This window comes from Python bivittatus, unplaced genomic scaffold, assembly GCF_059951505.1.
Source record: "Python bivittatus isolate LINGU-HERP-01145 unplaced genomic scaffold, Pbiv_v1 ctg000980_np1212, whole genome shotgun sequence".
Lineage (NCBI taxonomy): Eukaryota > Metazoa > Chordata > Lepidosauria > Squamata > Pythonidae > Python > Python bivittatus.
In genome coordinates, this window is record NW_028277125.1 from 55,150,782 (window position 1) to 55,163,030 (window position 12,249).

The 12,249-nt window shown below is 34.9% G+C and overlaps 1 protein-coding gene across 1 annotated transcript in view; it reads left to right on the forward strand.

Moving 5' to 3' along the window:
• SLC18A2 (solute carrier family 18 member A2) overlaps positions 1-12,249 on the forward strand; it is a 32,871-nt gene that overhangs the window by 3,649 nt on the left and 16,973 nt on the right. Inside the window, exons 3-9 of the mRNA XM_007424026.4 lie at positions 3,431-3,791; positions 8,673-8,731; positions 9,571-9,654; positions 10,278-10,370; positions 11,705-11,794; positions 11,892-11,935; positions 12,021-12,081. Of these exons, the coding sequence (XP_007424088.1) occupies positions 3,431-3,791; positions 8,673-8,731; positions 9,571-9,654; positions 10,278-10,370; positions 11,705-11,794; positions 11,892-11,935; positions 12,021-12,081 (792 nt within the window). The remainder of the gene's footprint in view (positions 1-3,430; positions 3,792-8,672; positions 8,732-9,570; positions 9,655-10,277; positions 10,371-11,704; positions 11,795-11,891; positions 11,936-12,020; positions 12,082-12,249) is intronic.

The window sequence follows — 12,249 nt, forward strand, 5'->3', positions numbered from 1 at the left end:
TACGCTGCCCTGAGTCACTTTGTGTGAGATGGGTGGCTATATAAATGTGACATATAAATAAATAAACAAACAAACACCTTGTTAAAGTTTTGTATGCCATTTCTTACTGTTGAAGTAAGTCCCTCTGTCAAATGCATTGGGTGGGTTCATACATAATGTAAAATTGTGTTTGTCCTAACTAGTTTGAATTTCCAGGTATACAACAAGTCAACCATCATTTAGAATTCTTTATTTGTTTTTGTCTTTTCATACACTCCAGTGTTTTATTTCTATTTTTTTTTTACTAGAATTTCTATGCAATTGTCAAGAAAAAATTAAAAACAACATAGAATTCCAACTATAAACTCCAGAATAATAAGTGTTATCCACTAAGGGCAGGTCAGATTTTAATAACCTCCCAAATGTTTATAGTTCAGCAGACTCTTGAGGTTGACTAATGTCCTAAATGTAGTTTGTCAGTTATTTCTGAATTCTGCTAAATTATGCATACACATGAATAATTTTTGGTCTTGTTCCCCCCACTCCTTTCCCAGGGACCATAATGAAGATGGCTATTTCTGCAATGTTATTATTTGTTTCTATATAAAGTAATATATTTTAAATTTGCAATCCTGTACACATGTACCTAGGAATATGGCCCATTGATTTAAATGGAGTTGACTTCTGAAGAGACATATGAGGGACAGCTATACCGATATGAAATTGTATATAGCTGTCAAATGATATACATTTGACATGTATTCAGGAAATATATAGCCAGTTGTTGAAACTGGACTTTATTATGGCAATTTAAATTTGCTCTGATTTAAAATAAATCTTCACTACATATTATTCTCTGCAGTATAGTTTATAAAATGACATTTGACGTTCATATATTGGAATAAGTAGTCTTCTGTATTCCTGTTTCTCCTGTAGTTACGCTCATCCATGGCTTTGATCATGTAAATTTCACAGTTTTTCCCTTGTCTTTAGGACGTTTTAGGACTAGCTTTGACAAGAGATTTCCAAATGATTTTAAGTTTTGCAAGTTAGCATCATCACTCCACTTCCTTATTTTTATTGTCAAGTGTTGCCAATTATTCCACTTACGCTTGCTTTTCCTGGTGGAATATACCTTTTTCTGCATAGCTTTCCCTACCAGTAAGCATGGTTATTTGAACAGCTATATAAATAGCCATTTATGGCTCCCCTACACAGTAGGATTCCTGAAACAGCAGCAATATCCTGAGAATATTGGTGATGCTCTGACATGTTAGTATTTTTATATGTTTGATGTTACCTTCATGTCAAAATTATCTTTTTGATTTGAAGTATGGAAATATCCCTTTGTAAATTATTTCCATATCACTAGTTTTTCAGTTACGTACTTGCTGAAGGCCATTCACTTATCTCAACTCAAAGGTTTCCTGAATAAATAAGATTGTTTACACAGTAATTAGATTCAGACATTTGCAAAACATGATTCATGTACATGATTGATAATTTTGTCATTAATATCCCCTGCCAAATAGGTTCCTACCTCCTTTTATTTTAAAAGTCCTCATTTCCTTTCTCACACATTTATATAATTAGGATGCTGTTAGGAACTTAAATCATATACAGATTTCCACATTTACTCATTTTCTTTCTTTTTCCTTGATTCCTGAAATAATCACTATCTCATCTTAAGTAGGTTGACATGAAATTGAACAGAGTTTGCACAGAATCATTAAGCTGTATGTAATTTATTAAACTGTATGCAATTTCCTTGACTGGAAAAGACTTCTCTGTTATGTACATTTATAAAGAATGTATGAAGGAGACATTATCCACCTTAATATTATCTCTATTAATTGCAGCAACTATTCAGACTTTTAAATCTGAGTCTTTTCTAGAGCTACTTGGACTTCTAGGGCTTTGAATTTGGGATGTTCCTCACAGAAAATAAGAAGCTTATTACTGAGTTATTAGTAAAACCAGAAGTGCCTTTTAAATGTGAAAAACCTGTTCTTGTTAATGAGGATTAACAGTCTAAATCCAACCTTAAATGTATATCCTTGATTCCTTACCTTCAGAGATCAAGTAGACTATTTTGTAGAATGAACATAAGAATGATTTTACTTTCAAAATTCTTCAAGAAATGTCAGATGCAATTGGTTGCATATATTTATTACACTGTGTTGGAGTTAAGAGAAATTAAGACCCAAAAATGCCATTGTTACTTCTTTCCTTATTTATATTTTGTTTAACAGGTTTTTTTTTAAAGCTTCTTTTATTCAAATAACTAAAGGTATAAAAGATACAACAGTAGTTTCTTAAACTCTATTATGAAGGGGTGAACTCATTCCTTTTCTGTGGTGTCTCCTGGACAACTAATTGGTACCAATATTGCATTTATTTACATACCAGGTTATTGTTATTTTTGATATGCAGTATTTTGTTTCCAGGTGAACTTTATAGAAGCTGATTTGTCATTTTAGCCTTTTTGCTTTTATGTTTGATGTTTGCTGTGTTTTATTATAATTAGGTTATCTATTTGACTTTTATATCCTGCACTGGAAACTACTGCTGTGGGTAAAGGACAGTTTATAAATGAATAAGGGCATAATGTGCGTATGATTTTAATCCTTCGCTTTTAAAGGATTGGAAGTATTTCTTTTGTCATTCAAATTATAGTTATATTAATATCCCTCAAGTATGCAAAAATCAGCTTAGACATAATTTTTTACATCAAATTTCTAGCTGTGTTTGCATTTTTAAATTCATTTCCCTATTGTAGACATATGGGGACTTACTTTTGCAGAATGCTAAGGAAATTGGGGATGAACTTGTATATATTTTTCCTCAATTCTATAAATCTTTTTGTTGAAATTTTATGTTGGACTGAATACTGATGAGTCTTAACACATTCTTTCATTCCATGTAGAAGAGTGAGAGAGTGTTGAATTACAATAATTTTGTGAACAAACTTGTGGATTTTTTTTCTTCATCAGTATTCTTTTATAAATGGAAACAATCTAGGATAGCTAAGTTTTCAAATTCTTTAGAACAGTCTTCTTATAAACTAAATAGCCCTGACTATGATACATTTTCAAGTAGTATGCAAATATTAAAAGATGTTACGTTAAATTAACAACTGAAATTATAAACAATTCACTTATAATATATGATTAAATATGAAGGAAAAATGAAAAGCCTGGAGACATATATCAGGCAATACAAAATTTGAACACATTTAAACTGCTTTTCCTAGCCTCTCGGTTGAAATAAAGCTATTTTGATAAAACTGAATATAATTATTCCTCCATCCTTCCTGACAAAAAGTTCTGAAAACTAGCAAATTTTTCATTCATGTATTTTATTACAGGAAAGGTACAGTCTTGTGTTTATTTTTGATGTTTTAATTATGGCATATCCCCTTATATGACAGTTGTTCTCTTTGTTTTTTCAGTGCCAATAATACCCAGTTATTTGTATAGCATTAGACACCTCAAAAATGCAACGGATGTCCAAACCATTAGACCAGAGACACCTTCTGTAAACCTGAACAGATTGCAAAGCATCTTTTCATATTATGACAATTCGACTATAGTTACTGGAAATAATTCTGAAGGAACAAGGCCAGAAGATGACTATCATGCTCAGACAGAGAAAATGGTGGTAAATATGACTAAGACAACTCCATCATCCTCAGACTGCCCAAAGAAAGACAAAGAATTGCTAAATGAAAACGTAGAAGTTGGTTTGCTTTTCGCTTCCAAAGCAACTATGCAATTCCTGACTAACCCTTTTATAGGGCCAATGACAAACAGGTATGTTTTCTTTTTTTCTTACATAATGAAATACATTTCATGCTGTTCTATTCAGCTGTGTATTTCTTTTTAGAGAGAGTTTTGTTTTTGCTTTATTATGTGTACGTTCTTATTTCTTATTTCATTTATTGATTGAATAATATATATACATGTTATATCTTTCACTTATACATATTATTAAAAGAAAATCCAAATAATAAACCTGCACTATGTATTTTCTAAATAATTCAGCCTTCTATTTACCACCTGTTATTTTATTTTAAATAATTTTTAACTTTGTTCCTTCTCTGCTCTTTGAGTGGCACCCATATACAGATGTTTCTGTGGAAAGAGTGAACTTTTTTTGAGCTAGTGCAAATATCAGATAATGTGAACTAGAAATGAAATATGGAATGGTAGTTTATGTTAGTAAAACTGTTGCAAAACTCTTCAGTATTAATATGGGAGTGATGAATGAAAGTTGTGCATTTCCTTCCAGCCAAGTTTTCAAGTTTATTTTTTATTGCAAACATATTTATTTATATGTTGCCTTTTGAGGAAAATCCTCCTAAGGTTGCTTATTTCAATAAATACCTGCAAATAAGTGCTGATGAAACCAGGAGCAAAAAAGACTGCAGGATTGGTTCCCATCTTAGACAAAAAGTATTGTCTTTTATACTTCAGTTTGTTGATCAAATACAGTAATATAGTTGACACTACAACTGATTTCATCTGAAAAGATAACAATTCAGGCAGGCTCATATTGTTCTTCTAGGCTGGAGGTGGAAGCACTAGAGTGGCACCATGGTTTTAATATGTCATCACAATTCCATACTTTTCCAGCAGCAAACTTAAAAGCACATATGGAAAAGCTGTAGGAAAAAAAAAGTTAGTATAATCATATTGATAGATACTATGTTCCTGTTAAAGCATGATTGAAAAACAGCAACAAAACCGCCAATAATTGCAACTTTAGTACAGGTAGTCCTCCCTTAATGACCATTTGTTTAGTGACTGTTCAAAGTTACAACAGCACTAAAAAAGCTACTTACGGCCAGTCCTCAAACTTAGAACCGTCACAATGCCCCCACAGTCATGTGATCGTGATCTGGGCACTTGGCAACCTGCTTGCACTTACAATGGTTGCAGCATCCTGTGGTCATGTGTTTGCCATTTGTGACCTTCCCAGCTGGCTTCTGGCAAGCAAAATCAATGGGGAACCACATGATTCACTAAACGACCATGTGATTCACTTAACAACCACAGTGATTCTCTTAATGATCGCCGCAAAAAATGTAAAATTGGGTGTGGTCACATGATGTCTTGCTTAACATCTGCCCTGCTTAACTATGAATTTTCTGGTCCCTATTGTGGTCATTAAGTGAGGACTGCCTGTATTGTGATGTTACTATTTTGTTCAGCTAGGATAACTTTAAAGAAAGTCTCTTCTGATTGTGGCACAATACAAATTCAGTAAGGGAGTTAGAGAAGGTTGGTGATGAGCCTACAGTTAAGGAGGGCTCTGGAGGAAATGAATGATCTGGATGCATTTCAGTCTGGTTTCAGGCTTGGACATGGTACTAAAATTACATTGATTATTACTGTGGGTGACTGAAAGAGGGTACAACTCTCCTAGTCTCATTCTATCTCTCAACAGCTTTTGATTCCATTCATATGGTATCCTACGGGACTGCCTCTGAGGGCTTGGAATAGGACTATTTTATATGGTTCTCCTCCTTCCTGAAGAGAGGTTCCAGTCAGTAGAAGTTGTGAGGAGAAGTCTTGTTCTAGGGTATCCCACTGTGTTGTGCCAGAGGGCTGGGGGAGATCATTGGCTGAAATGGGGTCAGGCAGGCAGATGATACTCACTTATACTTCTTTTGCTCAGGCAAAACAGGAGATGTGGTAGAGTTCCTGTTCCTGTTCCTGTTCCTGGAGGGACAGACTTAATAATGGCAAGACAGAGTGACTGTGGATACATAAACCTTCTGACTCTAGGGATATATTATTTTTAGTTCTGGGTGGGGTTACACTGATTAATAACTTGGGAGTCCTTTTGGACTCATGGCTCCTGTTCAAAGAGCAGGTGACAGCTGTGGTCAAGAGGACTTTTGCACAATTATATCTGGCACAGAAGTAATGAACATTCCTGGACTGGAAAATCCTACAATCACTCATGCTTTAGTCATCTCCCATTTGAATTATTGCAATTTGTTCTACACAATATAACTAGTGATTGAAGTGATAAGTTTCTCCCATATAACATTCCTACTTTGAGAGCTGCACTAGCAGCCAATTTGCTTTCAACTGCTATTCTTGCATTGGCACTTACTGTTATCTTTAAAGCCTGCATGGTTCAGGACTTGGATGTCTATAGTACTGCCTTCCCCGAGTGGCTTCTACCTGTCCATTCAGATCAAGTCAGGTATGATCACCTTGGGTCCTTCTCTTAGGGTATATCATCTATAGAGGCCAAGAGCTTTCCCAGTTGTAGTCCATCTTCTTTGAAGTAGCTTACCTCTGGAAATCAGACTAATACCCAACCTGCTGAGTTTTAGGAAAGCTGTAAAAATTGGCTTTTTATTAAAGCCCTCAGAGGAGATCTGGTATAAGGTAGAGCTCACATTCTGGGTTGTGTCTGGATGTTTATTTTTCCTTGGTGACCATAGTCTTCTTTGTAATGTTCTTTGTTACTGCTAGTTGTCTTGTTGTGATACTGCTTTGTTATTTTAATTTTACTGCAAGAATGGAGTAGAAGCCATTTAGAATCCCTCTGGATTAGAGAGGCATAGAAACCCCAGCAAACAAATAAATAACAAACAAATATCTGATTTGTGTTTACCCATAAAACACTGCAGTACACGATGATCTATGTTATGTAATGTAAATCAGTAGTTTTTTTAAAAAATCCATTATGATTATGATTTTATTATTAATTATATTTATATTATATTTATATATGATGTCCCACCATACTGTCTACAAAAAACAAAACAAAACCACATAATACAATAAAGTAATATGAAAAGCAGTAGCAGCAATTATACAGGCTAAATTCTTAACTGAAAAGTGTAAAATACTAGGAAATCAAAAGTGCAATGATAGAATAAATTCTGAACTTACGATTTACTGACAACATAAATGAAATTGTTGTTTTAGATGAAACAACAGGAAGGCAGGATAATATTTGCATTGCAGTTTGAAACATTAAAATATGCTATTTAACTGCTAAGTGTTACTGTTGTGCTACTGCATTTACATGTGTTTGCTTTTAGAAAGCAGGAATAATTTTTATTTAGAATAATATGGGAAGCCTGGATCACGTGTTGATTTGGCTCACAATATGTGGATATTATGGAACTGCCTGATATAAACATACAGATCCAGGAATCATTACATCTGATTTATGTAGATATTATAGATGCAAGTGCATATTAATTTGAATGTGTAGTAAAATGTAAGATGCCCTTGAGTTCAGTTCAACTCCTTTTTTTAAAGTAATTTTTATTATAAGAAAATTTTACATAGGTTTAAAAAACTACAGAAACATAAAAGAAAAAGTAGGGAAAAAAAAGAAAGTATAAAAGAGTAAAAGAAAAAGTGAACAAAAGAAAAAGAAAGATATCTAAAGAAGTGACTTCTAATCTTCTTTGCAGCAGGTACAAACATAATAATTACCATTTCTACCTTCCCAAATTACATATCATGGTTCCCTTCCTCCCATAAACAAACATTCTTAATCAGTAAATCCCAAGATCACCAGTTCATTTTTATCCATTTTCAGCAAAAAGTCCATAAAGGCTTTCCAGTGTTTTAAGTAATTATAGTTCCCTCCTTAATTCAGCTCAACTCCTAGTGACTGCAGCCATACAGTTTTCTTAGCAGTATTACTAGAATGGTTTGCCTTTGCCCCCTTTTAATACTTCCCAGTCAAGCCAACAGCAGTGTGATCCCTCATCCAAGTGCTACACAGGTCTGATCCTGCTGAATCTCAGGTTCAGTCATGGTCAATTACCTGTTGCTACCTGAGTGTCAGAATACGTTAGAAAAGGGTGGAAGCAGTTGTAAAAAAACATTGTTGCACAAGGTTGTCTCTAAGTTCCCCTCTTTTATTTTCCATTGGTGGAAAGGACTCAAGGTGCAAAATCATAGTACGTTGCTGTTTATATCATCTGGTGCTGAATGGATGTTTTGATGAAGAATTGGTAGAGAATTGCCTGGAGCCCTACTTGTTTTTAGCATCTCATAAAAGACCAGTGTGGAGCCATCTCCTGGAACACCAGGAAATAGGAACCCTATTTCTATTTCTGTATTTCTCTAGTGGTGCAAATACATTATTGATATGTGAAGTTAATGCTACATGCTAAGTTAATAAAATAAATTGTGAGTTTTGAAACAAATGATCTCTAATTTGTGGAGATCTGTAAAGAGGTTTCTGGTATCATTTGGGCACATGCAGAGGTAGTGGGTTTACATCCAACATCTTCCTGGCTTTGAGGTACCCCCCGTCCCCCATTGGCTACAGTATTATGAAGCCTTGTTACAATATTAAAGTTTTGCACTGCCACGTGCTGTGTTTTCTCACTGAAGCAATTTCTTGAATTTAATTATACATCTGTAGTCTATTACAGACAGGCCAGCTAACTGAAGGTAAGCCAGAGCCCTTACTGAAATAAAACAAAATTTGCAATCTGGCAAAAATTCTTTTGTGGTTCCATTCACTTTGCATGAGCAACATGCCCACACAGATCCTTACCCCCTCAAAATTCTTCTCTGGCCATCAAAAAAGTTGCCTAGCCCCGTTATAAAATATCATTTTGAGATTCCTAAAAAAAACTTAGAACAGCTCTTGCAGATATAGAAAAACATATATAAAAATGTGGTATTGATTTTGTTTTTCAGAATAGGCTATCAGATCCCCATGTTTGCTGGCTTCTGCATCATGTTTGTTTCAACAATTAGTAAGTGTTGTTTTTCTCTGTCCCATATCTCCAAGTATTACAGAAGAGAAAGAGAAATAGGAACAAAACATTGTTTTACATTGTCAGATCTGGATAACCTTTGATTCTAAAGAGTATGTGAAGCTTTCACTAGAGAAGCTGAATTGCTGGGCAGAACATGAGTGAAGACAAGACTTTGTTCCATAGATTCTAACTGTGCCATAATAATGTAGTATTCACATAGCCATTCCTTTTGCCGCTTAGGACATGCTCTGAGCTTGAATGCTTTCTCTTCTTATACAGTCCATACTGTTGGACCAGAAGGGACAGAGTGGATGGAAAAATAAGGCATTTTAATCTTACCTATTCTTACTTGCCAGATGAAAACCAACCACAGCCCGATGGAAAGAGGAATGCATTTGAATGCCTCTCATTCATTAGAGTGGTTCTTCAGTTGTATCATTCTATTTATTATATAGAAATACATATTCCCCACAGAGGTTTGGAAATGGCTTGCCTATTTTCAGCAAGGAACTTCTGCTAGACCACTTAAATTGTACCTTGACTGGGGGAAGGTTTTGTGAAATATTGGAATAGATACTGCTTTGATAAGAAGCTTCCTAGCACTTCTTTCTTTTATATTGTATCACCAAGAAGCTGAACAAGAGCAAAACATTTCAGCAATAATAATTCTAAATGGAATAAGAGAAAATAATGCAGTTAGCCTTGAAAGTTCCATGATAGTCACAGAGAACTCAACTTAAATGAATGTTAATAATACAATGGTATAAATATAACTTTTAAATTTAGATAGAGTTAATCCTTTGTTTTTTTAATGTTTCCTCCTGCTTTTTTCCAAGTGTTTGCCTTTTCAGAAAGCTATAAATTGCTTGTGATTGCAAGAGCTCTCCAAGGTGTGGGTTCCTCTTGTTCTTCTGTAGCTGGTAGGTTTCTAACATGTATATTACCATAGGGGTTAGCTGTTTATTCTTTTCTTTATTAAGGATTTTATCAACTTGCAAACCATTTTATTTTTAATATTTTTATATAATTAGATGAGGCTTTTAATTATAAACAACTTTGCATTTCTTAAGAATGATTATGATCTTTTCTTTTGCTTTTAAAAACGTAAAAACCATTTTTCAGGTCAGGTAGATTTAATATATACTGTATCATTTAGAATGCATAGTTTGTTGCATTCATTCTAGATTTCTAGAATTCTTTACGTTCTTGAGAATTGCAGGTTATATCCATTCTGCATTCCTCCATACCACTTTCTTTATTGCCTAGGGAAGGGCACAGGGGTTGCATAGAGAAGGGCAAGTTAATAAAAAGGCATCTCTCTCCTTTGTATTAAAGCCCCCATTGTGTTAAAGAGACTGCCAAAGAGACACATTTGGAGAGAATTCTTGCCCCCCACTCTCCTGATCTTAAGAGATTTTCCAAGTTCAGTTTATTGGATATGTGAAGATAAATGTTTCACAGGTGATTGATCATATCTCAGTGTAATTTCCTGTCTGTTGAAGACAACTTTAGTGATTTTTATTTTGTTTTTCTTTTTATGCAGGGATGGGTATGCTAGCAAGTGTATATACTGATGATGAAGAAAGAGGCAATGCAATGGGGTTTGCCTTAGGAGGCTTGGCTATGGGGGTATTAGGTCAGTATGACTATGTTCCCTGGAACAGAATATGCAATTTTAGAAAATTTCATATGCCCCTTTTTCATTCAACTGCTATTTTATAACTAGTTCTTTTTATTCCCAAGTAAATGCATATGTAATTTTACTGTCTTAGGCTATGATTTTTTTTTCACACTTACATTACAGTCAGTGCCATTAAATATATAAACACTTATGTCTGAGTAAAACTGCACAAGAATAGATTGTTAATTGAATTATTTGACTCAGAATTATTTGTTGGCTTGTAGCTGTCAAAAAGTTTAGTTGTGCATATACACAGAGAGAGAGAGAGAGAGACATATAGAGTACTATCAAGTAAGTTTTGACTCCTGGCGTCTGCCTGGGCAACTCCCTGCTTCTTGGCAACGTTTTCAGAAGTGGTTTGGCATTGCCTTCTTCCTCAGTCAGAGAGGGAGCAACTGGCCCAAGGTCACCCAGCTGATTTTGTGCCTAAGGTGGGACTGGAACTCACAGGCTTCCAGTTTCTAGACTGGTGCCTTAACTATTACACCAGGCTGGCTCTCAGTTGCCAATATACTGAACATGTAATTGTTCCTCCCTTCCATTTTGCAGTTATAGGTACTTAACAAGTAGCAAGGGCAATGGTTACCTCAACATACTTGAATTTTTAACGTATACTGCTTTATTTTATATATAATTGAGCAATGTATGGAGTCTCTCTGAGTATGGGCAACCACACATTCATTTAAGACAAGCATTTCTGTGAACAGCCACCATATGTCCCAAATGGTTCAGTACAATGATGGTTCTCTTTTTATTCCTTCCAATCAATTGAATGTTGAAAAGAAAATATGGATTAGGACTTGTCTGGCAGCAGGATAATTAACTGAAAACAGAACGAAATGGGCAATTGGGTGTTGGGGAGAAGATGGTATAGAAGAAAAATCAAGTTTGAAAATGGACCAGACTGGGCTGGTGGCTGTGGGAAAAAAATCAAGAAAATTCCCCCTATGAATCCCTATTTGAGAGGCAGTTGGGCAGTGTCTCGGAATGCAGCTGACTGTTCCATTCAAGCCCCCTCCCCTATTCTATCATCATGCGACCCAGAGCACAGCTGTTTTTTCTCTTGAAAAGAATTCAAATGCCACGGCCACACATGCCTTTTCTACCTTGTTTTAAATGGCCATTTTCCCTTCAGAGGAAATTGAGGTTTTAACCTAAACACCAGACACAATATTCATCTACGTATAGAGATGCCATTACTTATTACTGATGTTTGGCCATATATCTTACTAGAATCCAAAACATTTACTAAGAAAAAGTAACTTTGAAACTGGTGTATTTTTTCATAGTTGGTCCGCCTTTTGGAAGTGTCATGTATGAATTTGTTGGGAAGGCAGCCCCATTCCTGGTGTTAGCAGCTTTGGCTCTTTTTGATGGAGGTAAGTAGAAGGAATGTTTATGGTTTTGTATATAGTTTTATAATTTAATTACAACCTATACAGTAAAAAGCCCCTTTTTGTTTTGTTTTGTTTGCAGCAATACAACTGCTAGTTTTACAGCCATCTAGGATACAGCCAGAAGTAAGTACTTCAGCAAATATTTTAAAAGAATGTTTATATCACCCTTTTTATAAACCTGATTTTTTTTTTCAAAATCTTTTAACAGAGTCAAAAGGGAGCATCATTACTGACCCTCTTGAGGGACCCATACATTCTTATTGCTGCAGGTATTTTTGGATTTTACATAGCTACATTTTTAAAAATATATGGCTGTTTTCTGGATTTGATAGGCTGGTTGAAAATGAAGTAAAAAAAAATGTTTCAGCATTCAAAACCAGATACTCTCTGCTATTACCCTCAGCTGCTTCTCCTCCCCCACTTCCTCTTCCTCTTCC